At 37.8% G+C, this 23,519-nt stretch overlaps 1 protein-coding gene across 3 annotated transcripts in view; it reads left to right on the forward strand.

The window, feature by feature from the left end:
- Positions 1-23,519, forward strand: part of luzp2 (leucine zipper protein 2) — a 106,689-nt gene that overhangs the window by 45,725 nt on the left and 37,445 nt on the right. For all 3 annotated transcript variants that reach the window (XM_053622475.1, XM_053622476.1, XM_053622474.1), the window contains exon 2: positions 21,225-21,336. In XM_053622475.1, the coding sequence (XP_053478450.1) occupies positions 21,225-21,336 (112 nt within the window). The remainder of the gene's footprint in view (positions 1-21,224; positions 21,337-23,519) is intronic.

Genomic DNA, 23,519 nt, shown 5'->3' on the forward strand with positions numbered 1-23,519 from the left:
AAGTAACAATAAACAGATAAAAAATCAACTATATTATTCTATAATAAAAGAAATCTACGTATTGTTATTTCAGTTGTTAGATTGCTGTAGTATAGGAGGAGTAAAGAAAACGGTCGATATTGGGGCGGTAACAGGAAGTCCTGCTTGATTTTGGATTATTTTACTAGAACAGCGCCACACGCAGGGGTTTACTGTGTGTTGGTTACTTGGATGAAAGTTAAAAAAAAAAAGTGCTATTTTTTGGGGTTTTTTTTTTTAGACCTGTTGCCTCAAGCGCCTTCCTGCGAAGTCTGACCACAGGGGCATTGCTGATAAAACAGCACTAAAGCAGTCTTTCAGGGAAAATCAGCGTGAGGAAAAGACTCGTAGATCGATAGTGACAGGTCTTCTTCTGAGAATGGAGGAACATTCTCCTGGCGAGTGTGACATTTCCACCAGACGCTCTCACAAAAAGGAACAATTTCCAGCGGACTGAGGCGCTCTAACACGAGCAAACAAAGAGCCGAACCTGTTGCAATACCGCTGAAGCCGGCGCAATCATTTCAGCACGGATTTGTGTCTGCAGGAGGAGCGCTAACTGCAAAACCGCTAAATCATTTCAGTTTGAAAAGGAAGCATTAATATTTTATTTAAAACGTTTGGCTCGGTCTAATTCTCCTGCCAAGCGATAGGGAAGATAAACGGCTCGTGTATGACCTGCAGGGCGGCTGAGCGTTCACTGATGGATTTGATATGAATGGCGGCGGTTCCAGTGTGAAGGCTGTCGACGCAACATCGCACGCATGGACAACACACCAGTTTATTAAAGTCCCGCAGACTCCAAAACGCTTTCAAAAACCTCCTACGAGAAGAAAGTAAACGAGCAATACGAGTCAAATACACTCGGAATGCTGGACGTACATGCGATACCTCATACTTTAAATAAATGGAGAATTCCTGTACTCTAACTCAAGTAAATACAAGAAGAACGATACTCCTTACGTCTTCATTTTGACATCCGATGTTCTTATTTAAAAACACAGATGTTATGTGATCAATTATCGACTGCGTTTTTGTGTTATTAAATCATTTTTTATTTATTTACTTCTTATTTGAACCGAGTCCGATTCTCTGTGTAGATGCTTTTTAATTAAAAGTAACTTTCTCCCTGTAATTTTTCACACTACGGCATGTGCGGTTACTGAAAAATAATAAACTTTGGCGAGGTATCATTATTATTATTATTATTATTATTATTATTAGTAGTAGTAGTAGTAGTAGTAGTAGTAGTATTGCATCAGTAGACGGTGTTAGTATCAGCAGCACTGAGGAGAACGCTACACACAATCGATCAGCAGTGTGTGGACGAAACCATTGACGAAACACTTATTTCCAGGAAGAAGATCAAAGTCCTTCAGGTCGTGCACTAACATCGATGGCACTTCAGCCGCATAATTGAATCCAAAGTTCTCAAACACGCCACTGCTACACAATAAGAAGGAATAATCCATACACATCAGGGTCTGTTCTTAAAGCGTTAGGGTATTTGATATAATATACTAAAATATAAAGGATACATTATACATTATAATATATTTTTTGAAGCCTGCTTTCACGATTAGCAAATCATTTGCTTTGTTATTAACAGGACGAAAGCACTGGACTAGCAAAGTTTTAGTTTAAGATCTTCTCAGTTGAGAGCAAGACACGACTGAGATGTTGACCCGTCGAGAGCAAGATAATTCCCACAGCCCTGTTTTTTTCTTTTCTTTCTTCTTGGTTCAATTGGAAAATGATTTATGGTTTAGAAATCAAAAGATGAATTGGGGGCAAATCACACCACAGCTACCAACTGAGACACGTGAAATCAGCCAACCGGGTTTGGGACGCAGACGTGCTCTCTTGTTTGCCGGAAAACGGTTGAGCGCCGCCGTGTGTGTACGTGTCCTGTCGCAAAATGCGGTTAAAACTCTCACACGACGTTAATAGTGTGATTAAGGTGTGTACATGTCTGTAACGCACCTCGATAATGCGACTAAAACAAGAATACTCCACACGTCTTAATTCCATTTGTGTTTACTTCGAGTATGACTTTAATCGGATTAAGGTGAATAGAAATGGCTGTTTACATGCTAGTTTCTTAATCAGAGTATCTTCTTAATCGGGTTCATATCGAATTATTCTTGTCCATGTAAACACACTGACTGGGATTTTATAAGATCAGGCAACATTGGGAAAAAGAACTATAGCATTAGAAATTTTGTACATACTTCTGTATATATAAAACCTCCAGCACTTATCTGTAAGAACATGCAGTTCGTATATAGCCTGTCTCACACATCAACAACTTATTAACATCCTAATAAACATGCAGCTCTTAATACCAAGTGTTGCCCTGGTTTCTATTCGATCGATTCTCAGTAATCATCCAGTTGTGGTCATATTTAAATGGTTGATTGCAGCAGTATGCGTCGTATTAATAAAGTGGTGATTTTTTCCCCTGCATGCATGCATATGAAGGAGATTTGCACGCTCTTCTGCAGCATTAAGACTCCGGTATAATTAAACCATCACTTAGGTTTTAACCTCTGAACTGTTTTAAAGACTACTGAACTGAAATGTTCATTTAGCATCAGACTCTTCGGATTCAAGTCCACGTGAACCATTTTAATTTTCCAATCAGCCATTTTCAGTTGCTGCTAATTGCTGGGCTCTGTGGAGTTTTCCAAGTACACCATGCCATGATGACATTTTTAATGACAGAATCCATGTACGCATGATTACAGCACACACCAGTGCACAATTTGATCACACGCCTGTTTATGCCGATCCCCGAGGAGCTGCGAGAGACAAGATGACAAGATTATACTCCTGATTCTGTTCTTCTATATATATATATATATATATATATATATATATATATATATATATATATATATATATATATATATTTCGCGAGCGGTGTGCATGTCACAACATGATCAGTTCCACACACAGCTTCTCCTTATGGAACTAATGTGCTGCAGAAGTATTGGCACCCTTCAGGAGTACATAAAGTATCTAAATAATGTATAAAGTACATAAATCAATCATAAATCGATAGGAAAATAGTTGTAAAGTCGATATTTTATTTTATCCCTCTTTAAACCGTAGCAATTTGCCAACAATTAAAATTTTGTATTTATAAAAGAACAATACAGATTTTTACAAATTTATGGTTACGTTAAACGTTGTGTGAACGTCCACGAATCAACTTAGTTTCTAATACTTCCTCACTTATTTTTAAACCAGCTATCAACAATCATCAGTTCCATCATCAGTTAATAAAAACGCAGCTTGTCGTGTTACTGCCAAAACTTCTCCGTCCTGAAGATCTGGAAAAACTTACAGTTCAAATTTTATTTACAAAGCGCTGACACTGGAGACTCCTTCCGCAAGTGTTAAATAAATATCTCTTTACAGAAAACTTCACGGTTGTAATCCATTTAAATGGAGCGATTGCTGCGAATGAGCTGTTACTATAGAAACGATAACGTATTAGATCGAGCGTATTAACACAATATCAACAGCTTCTGACCGATCACGATCCAGAATCCAGCAGCGCTGTGGTGTAATACAATATAATCCCCTCCACTTTGCTGCCGTTTGTCTTGCCGTCTATCCTCCACACTTAGGAGTGTGTTCAGTGTGTGTTTGCTGAAGATCTCGTTCAATTACATCCATCTCTCCCCCTTGCTTCTCCATCTCAGGCAGCCTGACAGCCGTAAAGATCGATCCCTCAAAGTGATTTGCTATTAACCTTGCTGTTATGGACTTATTTGGCCGTTGGCTTTATCCTGGCATTTCTTTCTTCCGCTCAGTTTGAGAGAAAAATAATGACTGGGATATCTGTTCTAATCTTTAGCGGTGGGAGGATCAATCCACAGGAACCAGTGCACTTAAATTGCTTTACAGGATTGACCGGCGTAAATGAGATATGCAGACATTATTATTTTATCTCAGATCATTTATATAACTGACCTACAGGAATATGTGCGCAGTCTGAGCTGGGAGGGAATTACTAACGCTTTACGCTGTTGAAAACCTTGTTGGTGTTGGACCTCAATTCCACACGGACGTTCTCGCTGTTGGTTGCTGGGACTACGGCTGCCTTAGCGATGGCCTCGGGACTGCAATTACCACATGCAGTCTACACTCAGGTCTCATTTAGTGAACAGTGGACTAGTTCAACAAACAGACTTCATATTAAACCATAATGAACTTTCCTTTACTTTCACACTATCCGTCGTTACCCAGATGAGGACGGGTTCCCTTCTGAGTCTGGTTCCTCTCAAGGTTTCTTCCTCTAACATCTCAGGGGGTTTTTCCTCACCACCGTCACCACCGGCTCGCTCAATAGGGATAAATTCACACACTTAAAATCTCTATCCTGTGTTTATATGTTTCTATAAAGCTGCTTTGAGACACAATGTCCGTTGTTAAAAGTGCTGTACAAATACAACTGAATTGAATTGGTGTTAAATTTGACCGTTACAAGATGCAAAGTTTATTTAAGCATCTAAGATAAGATCTAAGGGGCGGTTATTATTGTTTTATTAGAGTAGATTATCGTAATAAGTCACATCACGCTTTATTAACGGTCATAGAGAGTGATTTAAGTTACCTCAGTATTTATGCATGGAAAGTTTCGTGTATTCAGAGTCGGGTTAATGCACCTGTTTACGTCCATCATCTGGGATCTCTATACAGACTCACAGGTGTATAGTTTACGTCTTCCTGCTTGGTAGATTTTTCTTGAGCAGAAGCCTCCGAGACGAGGTTTATTGATAGCATCTAGACCACGGTCTTTAATTACAAACATTAAACTTTAAATGCGAGACAACCAGGGATAGCAGATGCGGTCTGAGGAAGGAAATCTTTTTGTCTGTAAAATGTAATGCGCTAGTGTAATGCTAAATCTTTTTCAGTAATAGTTATTGCCAGGAAGAGATTCTATATTTAAAAATGAGCAAAAATATTTTAAAAATGATCAAATAAGGATCATTTAAACATGATTGTTTTTCACTTAAAATGGAGAGGTAGATGATGTTGATATACTTATATATATTTTTATATAGATATACCTAAATAGGTATAGGTATACCCTATATGATGGTGCTGCCATATGACAACTTTTTCTTATGACAAAATTTTCTGATAGGCAATAATACAAAGCTACTTTTTTAATATGTAACTGGAAAACTGGGGAGAAAAAAAGAGGAAAAAATGTCCTGTCGCTGTTTGCACGTCCTTTTCTGCACTCACATGGCATGCTGAAGGTCATGATTGGAGGGCTCTCAAAATGTGATTCATTTTTCATCACTTCAGCAAAACCACTTAAAGGAAAAATTTTAACGCTACCTCAGATAAGTTAACACGTATTTTTGTAATTTAAACAGGTTGATATATTTTGAGTGTTCTGTTAAATGATAAAATGGCTTCTCGAATTGTATATTTACATTTTTTTTTTTTCTTTCACATTTAAAGTAAGATAACCGGGTGTAATTTCAGATATTTTTTCACCTTATTTTCAAAATTTTATGTTGCAACAGAAAGAATTAAGAATTTACGAGAAAGAATTAAAAACATACTTCAGTCAAAACATGCCTGGATCAAATTTTTGTGTGTATTTTGAGCGAGGAAATCCATCCACATCCTTTATACAACTGTAATTCCTTTCCAGAAGATATCACTTTTACATGCTTACTAGCTGGAAAAAACTCTGGAAAATGTTGTAATTAGAATGTAATCTCCTACACTGTGTTATTTTTGACTACATTTGTTATTACTTTCCACCATTGCACATCGTTGCCATACGGCAACAATATATATATATATATATATAAGTGAATTATTTTCTCTATCAGAAGATTAAATCAAAACATCATGTTGTCTGTTGCAAATTGAATTCCTTTGTGTGCTGTCGAAGCAGGTAACAAAATCAAGCTATAATTTAGTCAATTCAGTAACATTTCCTCTATCAGTAGCACTAAATAAATGAAGGGCGCTAGCATAAATTGGCACTCAAGCAGCATGATTAGCATTGCTGAGGTGAAGCATACCGCTGGGATTCAGGTCAGTTGACGGCACTTTTATTGGAAATGAAACTCAGCAGTTGCGAGTGTTCTTGTTTGCAGGGTCTGAAGTGAACAGCAGGTTTTTTTTTTTTTATATACGGATCAGTGGAGCCGAGTGCCGCCTCTCTGCCTTTCCTATGAATTTTACATGAGATCAGGTGGCTAAACTGTAATAAAAAATAAAAAATATATATATTTTTTCTTTATCTGTTTTATCTGCTTTCTTATTCTGAGAGATGAATGCCTAAATGTGTAGTCAACTCCAGAATGAATGGACCCTTTAAGAGAACAGTATTAAACAAAACCCAGTATTGCAGTGTCAGGCGGCCGGGACAGCTGCAGTCGCTGGTAAATGCTTTATTTAAAAACAGCAGGTCAAAAACAATGCGCAAGAGCTTGGTGAAAAACCAAACAAGGGCCGGGTGATGAATAAACAGACTTTGGGAAAACCAGAGAAGAAACAAGATCGAATACCGGAATGTTATGCGTGGAAACATCGGCAGTGAAACACAAGATGATATTTTGCATCATGACTCTGTTCGTGACTGGATTTTATAGTGTGTGTGTGTGTGTGTGTGTGTGTGTGTGTATGTGAGAGAGAGAGAGAGAGTCCAGGTGCAAACAGTCAATAATCAGGTGACATGGAGCAGTTTTGCCGGTCTACATAAATGGATTAAAAAATGTATGTAATCGTTAATTTGGTGAAGTTTTCTGCCGGGAGAAACGTGTTTATTTGACGTCTCTGGAAGGAGTCTCCAGTGTCAGCGCTTTGTACTTTAGGACAGAGGAGTTTACGCTTTGGGGTTTGTCTGTTCCTCTGTTTTTTTCTTATATTCATTTCTAAGAAAGAAAAAAGAGAGAGGGATGGTGAGAGAACGACTGTTTATAGCTGCTGTAACGTAAGTGAGAACAGGAACTTAAAGTGGTTTTAATTAAGTGTGACTATAAACGCATAAAACGTGTCGATCCGAGTCCTAAATTCAACAGTGCTGTAGTTTAATAATGCTGAATGTTTACTTTCACTATTTGATCCTTCTGATTGGTTGTGATAACGTTGTGAAATGTCTCGTTTCTGTTAATTAGGTTTGTTGCGTTCAAACTTTTGCACTCGATCTTACAAATAAATACAGCTTTATAACTTCACTCCTTCTGCTATCGTACCATTAAAGTTATATAGACTTAATGCGTGTGTTACTTACGTGACGTATGTATAAAACAAAACATTATGTAGACCTCAGAAACATGCGACATAAGAGCTAGAGATGCGTTGCACCTGTCACCGTCAGCCATGTTGGATTGGGAGCGGTAACGGTTATCATAACATCTTTGAAAAACAGCCTTAAATGAATCATTTACCAGTGTGGACACCATACACCGGCCTGTAGGCTTGAGGATGCGCGGGAAGATGTCTCAGTAATTACTTTAGCGCTTGAAAAAAATTCCAGAAGAAACTCTGATGTGAAAGCCAGCGAGGTTCTCACCTGGGTCCTTTTAAATTACTTTCCCCATATGGCAACTTGATAGGAATCACCCCATCTTTTAAAAGGCCAACCCAATCATACATAAAGTGACAGAAGTAATTCCCCGTGCAGGGACGGGAACATCCAGCGGCACATCGCCAGCTGCCGAGGTTCTAACATTACCTTCGCTTGATGTCCAATCTGACAGAAGAGTCTTCACATGGAAACACCTCGGGATTATCCATGGAGATCTTATTTTTTCGACTTGTGAACTTTGGCATCTGCTTTGTGGGGCTCTAATGGACGGTGATTGTTTCTTTGGGCAGCTCGTTTCTGCACCTGTAACAGCATTTCTAGCTCAAGATCAGTAAAAAAAAAGGTTTCTATTTCCTCTGGTTCAAATGTTGTAGCACGTTGTATTGAGTTCATATTTATATTAATATCACAGTTTATTCATTTTGCTATTCACCTAGTTCACACATGTTATAATGCATCCTAAGTACATTATACACTGTTCAGATTATCCCGATTTCTGTAAATCTGCTTCATAACAATATCTATAAAAACCACGTTGAGCTAGAAACTGTGTATGTGCTAACTTCAAAATGGACTTCTTTTATAACCGGACATCAATCTTCTTTCACTGCGATTATATTTTAACGGTAGGTTGAGGACCGAGTGTGAATTATTTGCGTTAGGTACGTCTATTTTATCTGTATACCTACGGTACATCTGATCTTTTAACGCATCGTCGCTGTAGAGAAAAATGGAAAGATAAGACGAGAGAGGAGAAAGAAGACCGACAACATTTGATTGTAAAATAATTGACCATACACAAATCTTTCCCTCAGAATGCAGTAACATAATGCTTCGTCGTGATTTGACAATAAGTGATGGATGTTCGAGTCAGTGAAAGGAGAACTTATAGCTTTGATATCATAAAACGAAAAAAAAAAAAAAAGCGCAATGAATAGAGAAAAGAAGAGATGGGAATTTAATAAGAAGAAGTTTCAGGTTGACGAGTAGTCTTTAAACTTTGTTTAATTCATAACTTTATTGGTTTTGCGTGATTCTGAGGTGAAAAGGGGTTGGCGGTGACAACTAACCCAGTGTTCACATGAGTCATTCACACTGCTTGTAGATACCGCTGTCCATTGTAGGCGTGGCCTGTTCATTGTCTCGGTTTTGTACTATCTTCTTGCTCAAATTAGATTAGCAAAACAAGCTAACTATACTAGCTTTGTACCAACGATCTCTGCTACGCTCTTTCCAAGTTTCATTTCTTCTATGTCTATAAACATTTAATGACCTTCTGAACGTGACAGGATAAGACCATACCCTCGGTTATAAGATTTTCTTCCATTTTTTTCCATCAAACAGTACACAGGTAGGAAGTAAAGCTGTGAAGTGGGGAAGTGAAGAAACATCCCACCACACGAGCCACAGGATCGGTCAATCGTCTGGATTTGTCGCTTTAGTATGTGAAATTAGCATCGGACTGATGAAATCTCAACTCCGATGTCACTTTGAAATCTTATAGAGCGTGTGAATGATACAGGGTATTGGCTAATAATAAGAAAACGAGACTAAACTCGTCTGGCGTTGCGTCGTTCCGCTCTATACACGCAGGAAATCATCACAGAGGCTGAACATCGTATTCACTTACACTACAGAACTGAACACAGAAAACGTCCTATAGTCTTAATCGAATTCTTATAATTATTGAACTTTCTTTTATTTATTGGACAATAACTTTATACTTTTTTTTTTATAACTTTTATAATGTTTATATTTGCTGGTATAGTATGATGATAATCAAAGCCAAAAACATTGACCCTGTCAGTTTCTGTTTTCCAGTTCAGAGCTTTTTTATTAAGACTGTACCCTACTCAGGTTTGGAGTTACCCCCTGTAAGAGTGCTTCAGGCATCAGTGTGTACTCTTCCCTCTAGTCACGGCTTTTGCTTGTGTTTTTTTTTGCACCAGTTTTTGAATTATGATTACAGCCTTTGTTTTTTGACTTGACGTGTCAAGCTTGTTCTAGTTTTTTACTACTCCATCTCTCCTTAGCTGGGTCTTCACTGCTATTTCTGGTTTGATTCTCAATTTTGAGACTGACCCATATATTAGCAATGAATCAGATCCATTGACGTCCCATTAGCAATGAGTCAGATCCATTGACGTTCAATCGTAGGCATGAGACACTAAAGTTTCGACACGACACAGATCCCAGTACAGGATTAATTAGCCGACATTGGCACGACGCGATACTGACACAAATGAAATAATTAGATTTGAATGCATTTATTTTGTAATGAGAACATATCGAACCACACTGTATCGTAAGAATTGTAGATCAGGATTTATAATATATATATATATATATATATATATATAAAGTGTCAGTTGTGCCTTAAATGATGTGGTAGAACAAATTGGTATCATCACCACGTCTACTGCTGTCTGACATCCACCTGAAATGCCTGAGCGCATCACAATGTACACGACGTGCTTCTGAATGGCTTTAAGACAGGAGTGCGACTTACAGTACATGAAGCACAGCTACACAGGTTTTGATGTTAATCCAGATTTCAGATCACAGTTAAGCCAGCCTGAAAATGTCGAGCATTATGGGCGTTTCTGCATTTTTCTTTATAAGTTCATGTGGCTTGAATGAAGCAAGGCAGCAGGCCTTGTGTTTAACTCATGTACAAAGGCACTTCCTTCTGATTATCATAACGTTTAAGTAAGCGTGCTTCAAGGCAGTTATGTTCCTAATTGTAAACTTTGCATTCTGTATGCTGCTACGTTTGGTGCTACCACCTAGCGTGTAAGAAGAGGTTGAACTCATAATGAATAATAAATGGAAATATTGCAGTACATCTCAGAGAAGCAAATTCATCTTGCCAGTATTTTGTATCGTGACATTCGAGGCAATTATATTCTGTCTCATGCCTATCTGATAGTATTTCTGATAAATGGTATACGTTTAAATTTACAGCATTTGACAGATTCTTTTTATCCAGAGCGACTTACAAAAAGTGCTTAGTAGTTTCCATCGAAATACATCTTCATGCTTATATAAAAACAAGAGACTTAACCCTTTTGCGCTTCAGTTTCAACTTACGGACTGATTTCCCTCAATTACTGCAAGTTGTCCAGGCGCTGAAGCAGCAGAGCATCCCCACACCATCACACTTCCTCCACCATGCTTGACCGTAGGTATGATGTTCTTTTTGTGGAATTCTGTGTTTGGTTTATGCCAGATGTAACGGAAACCCTGTCTTCCAAACAGTTCCACTTTCCACTCATCAGTCCACAGAACATTCTCCCAAAAGGTTTGACGATCATCAAGGTGTGTTTTGGTGAAATTCAGACAAGTCTTAACGTTCTTCAGGGTTAGCAGTGGCTTTCACCTCACCACTCTTCCATGGAGCCATTTTTGCCCAGTGTCTTTCTGATAGTGGAGTCATGAACAGTGACCTTTATTGATACAAGAGAGGCCTGTAATTCTGGATGAGTCATCGCTGTGCTCTTGGACGAATTTTGGAAGGTCGGCCACTTCTGGGAAGGTTCACTACTGTGCCGAGTTTTTCCATTTGGAGACAACGGCTCTCGCTGTAGTTCTCTGGAGTCCCAGAGCCTTTAAAATAGCTTTGTAACCCTTCCCAGACTGATGGATTTCAATCACCTTCTTCCTCATCGTTTCTGGAATTTCTTTCAACTTTGGCATAGTGTGTTACACTAGTGTGGATAACATTTTTGGTTCAATATATTTACATTTACATTTATTCATTTAGCAGATGCTTTTATCCAAAGCTACTTACAAATATATAACTTTATCATTTAAAAACTTCATTTTGTGTTTACTCAGGTTGCCTTTGTTTTATCTTAGATTTTTTTTTCAATTTCTGAAGCAATTTAATATGAGATACACACAGGAACAGAAGAAATGAGGTAAATATTTTTTTCACAGCACTGTGTACACAGCAGCTCAGTCTTGCTGGGAGTCAGTTTCAGGTGATGAGCTGCAATCCATCATGGGATGTCAACCAGACACGGTGATATCCATGCAGAAATACAGAGGAAACCTGAGGAAGGATAGGAACAATGAGTTGAGTGTCATCAACATAGCAGTGGCATGAAAAACCATGTGAGGATATGACCTCCTGAGAGAGCGGGTAGACGGCGAGAATAGAAGAGCAAGTTTCTTTAATTTCAGGTCTTAACAGCTGGTTCTGATGAGGCTGTGTATGGACATAAGCAGCTTCTTGCACAAATCGCTCCAGGACTGGTATTGATGACCCTGGATATGAAGACAGCTCACCTTCCTGGAGCACAAACAACTTCTACATATTGTACATATCTTGCAGAACCTTTTTGTTTGTTTGTTTGTTTGTTTGTTTTTTAAAGTTAATGAGCAGCCCATGATATTAGCCAGTTGTTTACCAGGACCTTCAGGCTCTCTGGTTTCACACCTAGTTGCAAGGTGGCTACACATTGGTGAATCTGAGTGTTTGCATAGTGGTTTGTGATGGACTGACATCCCATCCAGGGAGTATCCCTGCCTTGCACCTAGTGTTCCTTGGGATAAGCTCTGGATCCACGACCACCATGACCAGGATAATGCGTTTACTAAAGATGAATGAAAGAATGAATTTCTGCTAGGTGTGTATTCAGGGCTCAGACTGAGTTACTGGCCATCCCCTCATTATGCCAATTATTTGAAGCATTTTCTTGAGCAGCACTTGGAAAATTTGGCAAAAGGTCCAAAGGATAGTATAGTAGAGAGAAAAATCATAGCAGGTCCAGAAAGAAACAAACTCTACTCGATTCAACGAGCCAAGCATCCTCTCAGGCATACGTCTTGAAACTATAGGGGTCAGTGATACAGCGATGGAGTCTACAGGGGGACAAGGGTAACTTTTTTACATGCTACTCATTTGCTTGACATTGTGGGGTTACGCAGTGACTCTTGTACAGAGACCGGCTGCTCTTTTTTTTTTTTTTTTTTACATTTTTTTCGGCCTAATTGTTATTCAACGTTTGTTCTAATTCTCAGTGGCCATGTAAAACAGTCCCAGATGGTCCTGGTACACATGTAAACAAATATATTCAGACCAAGGACCCCTCTGTGAATTATAAGTGGCTTTGAGTAAAATAGCAGATGATGACACCGAACACCGAACGCAGCTACGGGAGATAGAGTGTGCTCCTTGCTTGAGAAGCTAGAGAGGATAGTGTGCATGATTAGGATTACAGTTCTTCACTTAAGCACAAGTCTTCATCAAGTGGATTCAGTTCGACTTGGTAAGAGCTGTGGAGTTGTTTAAAGCCAGTTTTAGACTGATTTCAGCAGTCTTTTAACGATTATGATTTGTTACAATTTATTAAATGGTCCCGATAAAAGCTTTATGATGAAATCCTTTAACTATACTGTAGACCTGCAGTTGAAGAAAATAACTAGGTTCTGCTGACACCATCAGCCACTGATGTTTGACTGTAAGGAGCTGATTTGGTTTGTGTGGAAGAGCGCACTTACACTTACACAATAGCCGCACCTCACTGTCCAATCCCAGGCAGACAGTTGAGCTATCTTAATGTAGATTCTGCTGACGGACATGAACTTCCACGCTGTGCACTCTCAGTTTCAGAATCGATCATTTCAGCCGAGTCGCCGCATTCATGTCCACGTGAGCGCACGGTAAGAATGTGTATGTGCTTTAATGGTGAAACAAACGTACACAAACGTATCAGATTAATCGCAATGGTTTTAATTTTCCCCGTTAATAGTAAGGCTTAAAAAAGCATTGAAGCAGGAGATGTAAGGAGAATCTGGATCTAAGTGTTTTTGCTGTTTTATCGAATGAGAGCAATCTGCTGGAACACCTTAATGAACACATCCACATTCCTGTGTTTTAGTAAATTGGGTTTAGCTGTCAAAAAACATTCTGCAGGGATTTTTCTTTTCTTTTTTAACTGCAAAAGGTCGTTATTTTGCCTGGCTTGATCTGTCTGTTCTCATGTTTTCATCTGGACAGCACCAGTCAATACAGGTATCTCTGGCTAATGGAAAGCAATTGATTTTTAATGTTCCCTCCTGTCTCTTCATGCTGGGAATCCATGTGACACAATTACAATGAGAGTCTGTGAATGAATCCATCGCTGCTACCCGAGTTCAGAAGATTGTGACTAAACCGAGTCATATAGAACGTGAACAGTCAGGGTGTTGGATCGGTGTTTGGAGAATTATTTCATTTTTTATTTTTTTTTAAAGACTTCATTCACACAAGATTGGACAAGATCACGCTTTCAAGAAGGTCACCGAAGCGCAAAGCGATATAAGTAATACTTGATAAATATAAATAATAACTTTCTTGTGGGATCATTAAGTCATCCCTTCTCATTAATTACGAATTTTTTAAGATGCTAAAACAATGTAGTTACACGGCAATATTAAGGATATCGGATTGGCCAATGAATTGCGTTGCAAGCTTTTTACAGGCAGCAAATGATATATTATTTATAACATACAAATCAGAACGTGGCTTTTAAAATGTGCACTCTGAGTTCGAAGCTATTAGCGGGTGTACAGTACATGGCACACTGCATTTGGACAGGCTGAGGTAATTTTTAAATGTATATCGTTTATCATCATTTTTCCACTGATTGATTGCATTGCAACAAATGCATGTGATTTGTGAGGCTTTTAAGCTGTGTGCATTTGTGATCTCACTGCTGCCCGGCAAGAGATTTGTGTTTTTCAATCTTGTATTTATTTCCTTTTCTCCTGCATAGCAAAGACGTTTGTGGTTATTTGGCTATTCCATGATTGCAGTGCCATTTAACCCTTGTAACCCTTACAAATAAACTGACAACGAAGAGCTTAACTTAGCTTAGCCTTTGTCCAGCTGTGGAGGATTTCTCACCACCGCCTTTACCCATGCATGTCCTATATGACAAGCTGGCGAGTGTTTTAGAAGTTGTGCCATACGTTTTTGCGTAGCAGGGTTAACGGTGATGGAGAGCTGCAGGGTCATCACAAGGAGACCTCTGACACGTGGTAGATAAATGGTATTACTGACTCTAACTGATGGAGACGGTGTATAAAGGAAGAATTCTCCATCGGTTTGAGCTAGCAACATTCCGGCATCGGAGAGCCCCGAGTTAGTAAAACACTCCTCCAAAAAGTCACAAAACCTCCAACTCCACAATGAGAAACTCCAGCCATTTAGAGTTAGCAAAAGCTCTGAGCTACTTTAATACGTCTTCTACGTTGACTTTACATGCACATTTGTACATATAATATCAATGGGACACAAATAGCATCCCAATGGCACTGTCCTGTGACTCCGAGAGCATCGTGAATAGTTTCTACACCAATAAAAAATGCATGTGCCTTCGAGGCAGGGCAAATCCAATCCCCCATGGCTTCAGGGTGATAATTACATTGTGCAACCATGGCTAACAGGGAAACATGAGAGAGCTGCATGCTCGATAGCAAGAGAAAGTCGATGTGCTGTTAGAGTGCTTGACTGTGCTAGACTAATGCTGGTTTCTTTCACACTGTAACACAAATTCTCCCACGTACATCTGCAAGTACAACTCCTTCCCTCAATGCAGGCTTCCAGAATTCCTCGGACGCTTCCTGCTACTCTGACCTAAGTCGATTAAAAATTCTCCCAGACTTATCTGAGCCTCTTTTGCTTTGTGTGCCGAGTTTGCGTTGACACACGGGTTGCCAGATCACATCGCTGTTCTGATGTTTGACGTGGACACGTGTTTGATGGTCTGTATCTGCATGGCTTTATGCATTGTGCTGCTGTCACATGATTGGCTGATTGCATGAACGAGTACGTGTGCAGGTGTCCCTATTAAAAATATATAGAACGTATACAGTATAATTCCAGACACTGAGGAAATATACTGCCAATATTCTAGCAAAAACAGTAAAAAGAAAGGAGATATTTATTGCTGTCATATCTATAGTTTTTCTTCCCCTTTCCCAAAGGTGATCATTGGGTACTGCACCTGCTATAGTTTATCCGATACACACAGTGCTCGGGGCTGTAACTCAGACTCGAAATGTATGTTTTGTGACCTTTCTCCAACTGGGCAATACAGCTCTCCATATTGTATATTCACCTCTGGTGACAAAACACATCCACATCCTCGGTGGGTAAAACGTAAGCAAGCAAACAATTTATGGGTCCATTTTTGACAGAGCAGCATGCGTAGTTGTGGAAAATGGGAGAAAAAAATCATATTGTGCACTGAACAGCAGTTGCCTGAATTTTTTCCAACACGTAATTACACTGAAGCCAGCTTCCAGAAAATAATACATAATTGAGCATTGCACAGAGGATAAAACTGCCTACGATGGAGATAAAAATCCCCACCCACTGAGCTTTAATAGTTGATATTTACTTTTTCTTTTTTTGTTAGAGAGGTCTATACTCATATGTAAGATAGCGTTTTAGTGCCACGCACAAAACAAAAAACATTAATAAATTAAGATTACTAGAATAAAGTCGTAATATTTTGAGAATAATGTCAGAATTATGAAAATAAATCCGTAGCATTGTGAGATTAAACGCGTAATATTATGAGAATAAGGCAAAATTATGAGAATAAAGTCGTAGCATTGTGAGATTAAACGCGTAATATTATGAGAATAAGGCAAAATTATGAGAATAAAGTCGTAGCATTGTGAGATTAAACGCGTAATATTTTGAGAATAAAGTTGAAATTATGAGAAAAAATCCGTAGCATTGTGAGATTAAACTCGTAATATTTTGAGAATAAAGTCGAAATTACACGGCGGTAAAGTTGGTTTCAGATTGGACATCCGCTCTTCTATTTCTCAGTAAATAAACACACAAAAAGGACAAAATGTGTATTAAAAAATATATCCAGTTGTATTTTCTTTTCTGTCCACGCCAGAGCACGGAAATACACGATTTGTCATTTTTGTGCGTTTATTTATTGGGAAATAAAAGTGCGATGTGCACCGAATGTCCAATCCGACTTCTCCGCAGTGGTCTAACCGTCAAACTAATCTAAGTTGACTGGCGCAGACCTGCTCGTCCACTACATCACTCCAAACACGTTCACGTCAAAATTATGACTTTACTATCAAAAAGTGAAGGCTTTATTCTCATATGACTACGAGTTTATCCTCAGAATTTTGACTTTATTCTCAAAATATCACGACTATCCTTATCATTTCTATAGTAACAGCTCATTCACAGGGACGTGAACAGCGGACGCGCCACATAACAAGAGACTTTAAGATTTAAACAGTGTGCGTGATCGGTGATACGTGAGAAGATGTTATGCAACGTGTAAGGAAGGAGTCTCCAGTGTTAGCGCTTTGTAACAGTCAGAGGTAACGCTGTAACGTTACGTTTTCCACATCTTCAGCACTGACGAGTTTATGCTACTTGGCGGTTTTTCAGGGAACGACTGTTTATAGCTGTGATTGACGTTCCATAACATTAAATGTAACTATAAATGGATAAAAAAAAAAAGTCTCAATAGGACGTTCTGTCGTGTTTTATACTTTAGGGTTAAAATAGCGTGTGCATTTAAACCTACACCACTGTAAACACTAACTAAACTAAACCTGGTGGACTGACCATGCCACGGAATAATGTAACTGACATTCGTGGTTCTATCACAATCCTTTCATAAGAAAGCATACACCTATAGCGTCTTTATTATTAAATAACACATTTCTGAGAATGAGCTGTGACACATTTTGTTTACGTCTGAGGAACGACTGTACGTAAGCGAGCTGCCAATTCTCTGCTGGAAACCCCATCGGTCCTGATGATCCATGAGCTCGATATAAACACGACCGCATGCTGCTCTGCGCATAATATACAGCTGCGAGAGCCAGGAGCAGACATGACACAGCCCACATCAGGAGAACATTATTTTATGCATATATATATATATATTGAGAGAAATGTCGCAATTTACATCAAGCGTATTACACCTTTTTCTCCGTTTTTTTGCTTCGTCGCTTTATCCTTCATCCCTGTAGATATGACATGATATGAATCCCCTCATCAACTTACATCCGTAACTAGTTCCTTAGTTCTTTTGTTTGTGTTCTGTCATTTTCTTCTGGTCGGCCTGAGGTGGGCGGGGCTATATGACATGACGAAGGTGATGTGTGATATAATCAGAATTAAAAACTGAAGTGACTTCTTTACTTACTTCCTCACTCAGCCTCCTGATAGAAAATGCACTTAGAAACGAATATACAATCGAATATAAAATACGAATTGCCTCATTTAAAAAAAAGATATATTTTATTTTATTTTTAACACTGAGCGTTTAAAGAAAACCTACTCAGTCATTGGCTTTTTATTTTTATTTTTACAGTCTTCCACTTTTCCACACTGAACATCAATTTCTCTTGAAGTTAATAAGACAAAAAATGCAGCATGTCATGCTAGCAAGAACTGACGAAGAAGCGTAGAGTCCTAAATTTACAGCTGCACCTCTGACACTGGAGACTCCTTCCATACATGTCCCATAAACACGTTTCTTCTTACGGGAAACTTCACCCTATCAACAAATGAACATTTTAAAGAAATCTGCTTTAGAAACAATAACGATGTTAGAGCGAGTACTGAACAAACAGAATTGAGAATTTGACAGCGCTGTGATATAATAGTGTTATAAAATACTGACAGGAAATGCTAACAAGCGTGACTTCCTGACACGGCAGCGCTTATTAAACCACGTTTCTCGTCTTTGCCGTGACATGAGAGATCGCAGCACTATTAAACACAGGCAGCGCTTTAAACCCGTGACCCGTGACACGACGTCACCTCTAACGTCTACCATCTATCGAGTCGTTTTCACAGTCAGGGCCGTGCCACAGATCGACCCCGTCGTTCGGATAATGCCGGACACGCGTCCCTGCTCAGGGAGCAAAATCAGTTCCTATTAATATTTGGTGCTGTTTATTGGCAGGAAGTAGAAATATGTAGCAGCGCTATGAATTAAACATACGCTACTTATGCATGCTGATTAAGTAATATTCTTACAAATATGCCACATTAATTACTGACCTTTTATGTGTCTTTGATGTCCTTTACATAATTGATACTTTGAGACTACAAAGAGAAAATTGTATTGCATATTAATGCATATTAATCAGTCTTCTATCTTTGATCCGATCCATACACTCATTATATCACTACACATTATATCATCTATCTATCTATCTATCTATCTATATATATATGTATATATATATATATATATATATATATATATATATATATATATATATATATATATATATATATATATATATATATATTTAAAACAGTATGTAAAATACTTTGTTTAAAGCAGTAAAATACTTCAAATGTGGTTTATAGTTTAATATTATTTACAGGACTACAGTGTGTACTGCATTAAAGGACCTTATTACTGTAATAACATGGTAATAAAGTTGTAATATACCGTAGCCTGCCCTCAGATTAACTTTTACTATAGGACTAGGTGCTAAAATTTTCAATTATTTCTTTATAATTAAAAAACAGCTACGTAATGTTAGTCTATCCAGGCTGATCGTATTCACTAGCTAAGCTGATATGTTTTTAAATACGTTATCCGTATAGTGCACAAGCTCCCTGGTCGGATATTTATTTATTTATTTATTTGTTTGTTTATTTATTTATTTATTTACGACCCACAGGTTGTGTACCCGTCTTATTTTTCTTATTTTATCAGTTTCTTATTGATTTTATTGTGTGTGTGTGTGTGTGTGTGTGTGTGTGTGTGTGTGTGTGAAAATGTATTTGTGTATAGTTTATAAGTTTTACACACCAAATTATAGGTGCAAATGTAAGTATATTTCATACACGAGGCGATTCAAAGCGCCTTACGAATAAAATGAAATACATAGAAAATGAAAATGCAAGTCAAGTCTGAACCCGTGTTAAAATTCAACAGAAAAGAAATTAAACGCTGAAGTGCTGAAAAAGTAGAGCAGAGGATGAAGCGGAATAATAAAAGAAATAAATACGGGGAAAAATATAAACATATAAATAAAAATAAAGGGATTCATTGAAACAGCAGTACAGCTGTAAAATTGTAGTGTCGATGTTTTTACAGTAATTTACAATCAACCGTCATCCTGTAAAAATATTATTGCACTTATACTATATATCTTACTGTACAGTAACCTATTATTGTACATTTAGATGATAATATTTAACAGCAGCGTGGTGTGAGCGTGTGCACTCGCTGGATTTCTGGATCTTTTCTTTCTTTCTTTCCAGCCTGTGTGTTTGCCTTCTGTGTGAATAAATATCATGCATAAAGGAATTTTTTTTTTCTAATTTTATTAAAAGTAAACTTTCACATCATATCTCAGGAGTCTGATTTTTTCCCCCTGTTTGGTCGTGGAAATGAAATGCAGAAACAGCAGCTAACATCTGCGTTCTCTCTTTCACCAAAGGTCTGTGGTGTCTGAGACAGACGCCAGGTTTCAATCGCATGTTTATTTCTCCGAAGGAGAATCCATCTTCTCTAAAAGTTTTAAAACTCATAAAAATCATTGTGATGACGTTTCATTTCCTGCAGCTGTAAATCACGGGTTTATATTAACGCGCTCGTTCTCATGCGTTATCGTTTCTATAGTAACGGCCCGTTCACAGGGACTTGTATTAGAGGGCGGCGGATGCGCTAATAATAAACAGAATAAAAAAATGTGAAATCACTGATATGGTAAAGTTTTCTCTCACATTTATGGAAGGAGTCTCTAGTGTCAGCTGTCCTAAACTGTGTACACTTCACTGATATATTTCGTTACGTATATTTATGATTTATATTTTATTACGTATCATTTTGGTCATCAACATTAAGCATTTTAGACTTGAATGTTAACAATTCAGACATTTGAGTTGTAATATTTTGTCTATGATATTCCTACACATGGATAATCTATTTCATTTATAAAATATATAATCCACATGTCATGCGAATTTAACGATAAAACACGTAGAAGAATAATTAAATTTGAAATAATTTAAATTATAATTCAAATAAATATCATTCAATTAAAAAAAATAATAATTATATACTTTATTATAAAAAGAATAATTTTATGCATGAAAGAAGGGTGGTTATTTATATTATTCTTTATATTATATACTATTATATTACATTGTATTATGTATAATTTACTATTATTTACATATATATTACATATTGTATATAAGAATGTGTTTAATTTGTTAATTATGTGTTTATTTTATATATGTACACATGTGAATTTATATATATATATATATATATATATATATATATATATATATATATATATATATATATATAATATTTTCACATTTATTTTTGATTCATAATTAAATTAGACTTTAAAGTAAACTATTTCCCATTAGACAACTACATGTTGCTCCACATTCTTTCATTAAAGAAAAAAAAAAAAAAGGCAAATAAATAACTAATAACAGTGGTGGAATGTTCTGGTTTACTTTAGTCCATTTGTGTGCCATGCCATTTGATTTTCTCTCTACATGATGCTCAAAAGTTTCTACACCCTGGCAGAGTACAGTGAGGCCACACACACACACACACACATGAAAAAGTAAAAATGTTTCTGCTTTTCTTTTTCTCTGTAGCTATGAAGTGCTGGAGAAGAAGCTGAAAGAGGCCTTCACAGAAAGAACAGGGATTTTACGACAGCTCTCAAAAACGTCGAAGGAGCTGGACAGCATAAAGGGCAACCTGCAGGTGAGAGCAAACGTCACGCTGGCTCGTATCAAAGCTGCGTAGAAACGAGTGTAAATGGAATTCAAATCTAAATTTACGAATCAGCTTCAGCTGCGTAGACACAAGCTCCGCCCACTCACCCTTTTGTTACATCTCGTATGCATATAACACGCCCCAATTCACCCTCACAGACATTCATATAACACGCACCCTATTATTCAGGTGTTAGAATTTATGCGAGAGTGAGACTACTGTATAAAAGGAGAGAATTCAGCAGCTTTCTGATCTCACAGTAACTCTGGATGGTCTTTCTGTTTCATCATGTACAGCAGTAAAAGACCTTGGAGTGATTATTGACTCCAGTCTTTCATCTGATGCTCATGTAGATAATATTACTAGGATAGTCTTCTTTCATCTCAGAAATATTTCTAAGGTAAGAAATATATTGTCACTACATGATGCAGAAATATTAGTTCATGCTTTCGTCACCTCTAGGCTAGATTACTGTAATGCCGTACTGTCTGGATGTTCCAGTAGGAGCATAAACAAGCTCCAGTTAGTCCAGAATGCAGCTGCTAGAGTCCTAACTAGAACCAGAAGATACGACCGCATCACCCCGATCTTATCCACACTGCATTGGCTCCCAGTGAAATCTCACATTGATTATAAAATACTACTACTGACCTATAAAGCACTAAACGGTCTCGTGCCACAGTACCTGAGCGAACTTTTGGTCTTTTATGATCTGCCACGGCTACTTAGATCAAAAGGTGCAGGATATTTGTTGGTACCTGGAATAGTGAAGGCTACAGCAGGTGGAAGAGCGTTCTCTTACAAAACCCCACAGTTATGGAACAGTCTTCCAATTAGTGTTCGGGACTCAGACACAGTCTCAGTGTTTAAGTCCAGGCTGAAGACATATTTATTTACTCAAGCTTTTTGTGAATAGTTTTTTTTTCAAGAATTGATATAGATCTATAGCTAGACAGTTGAGAGGGGTCGAGGTCAGGTTTTTTAATCAGGGGTTTATAATAATAACCGCTAGTTGAAATGATTTAGGTACACAGCCAGTGCTAAGGGAAGAAGTGATTATTTTTAGAAGGGGCGTGATTACTTCTGGAATAATCTGTTTGAAGAAACATGTAGGGAAGGCATCTAGTATAGAAGTTGATGATTTTGATGAAGAAATGAGTGAAATTAGTTCGGTCTCTCTAAGGGGAGGAAAACATTCCAACAGCTGAACTGATATTGTTTTATTATTATCTACAGGATTAGTTATAAATAAGAATCGAGGGTTATTTTTGTTATCTTCTATTAGGCTGGAGAGGTAGACTGATCCAGCAGCACTAAGAGATGTTCTATAGTTCAGGAGGTACTATAGTTCTCCCGCCGTACTGTTTGAAACGCTACCAATTTAGTCTGACGCCATTTTCCCTCTACCTGTCGAGTGGTCTGTTTTAAGGTGTGTGTGTGTGTGTGATCGTTATACCCGGGTGCTAGCTTTTTCTCGCTAATTATTTTTTCTTATTATAAGTGGAGCTAGCTTATCTAGCGTGTAGCGGAACGTTGAGTCTAAGCATTCGGTCGTCTGATCGAGTTCTTTGAGATGAGACGGTGATCCGATCATAGTTGATAACTCGGGAAGGTTATTGATAAAACTCGGTGCAGTAGCTGACGTGAATGTAACGTTTGACGTGGCAGCGTGGCGAGGTGCAATTATTGTGATTAAGACATGTTTTAAACGAGATATATGTTCTGAGAGAGCCGTGGAAATGCGACTATGTTGTCTATATTTAATCCGTATGTTAGTATCAGCTTAGTATCAATGAAAGACTCCAGCAGTAAAAGCGTTATCTAGAGAAACAACCAGGTTCGAGATAAAATTGGCGAATTCACACAGGAGTTTTGTTTGTTTGGGGTCTGTAAATACGAATTAACAGAATCATCGGAGTGGAGTAGAGTTATTTCTTTGTGGCTGCATATGTTGCATATGTCAGTATAAAGAAACGTCTTGAGTTCACGACTAGGTTTTTTGTGTGACACCTCGATTATTATAATAAAATAACTGCAACCCCTCTTCCTCCACCAGGCAGTGAATATGAAAATTAGAATAAGAAAGAAATCGAGGCTAAAAAAATTAAAGGACGTTTGATGTGTAAAGAGGCAGCTTTGGAAATGAATAAATGCGATTCGTTTGGAAGCGA

This window comes from Ictalurus furcatus, chromosome 4 (assembly GCF_023375685.1).
Source record: "Ictalurus furcatus strain D&B chromosome 4, Billie_1.0, whole genome shotgun sequence".
In the NCBI taxonomy this organism is placed as follows: domain Eukaryota; kingdom Metazoa; phylum Chordata; class Actinopteri; order Siluriformes; family Ictaluridae; genus Ictalurus; species Ictalurus furcatus.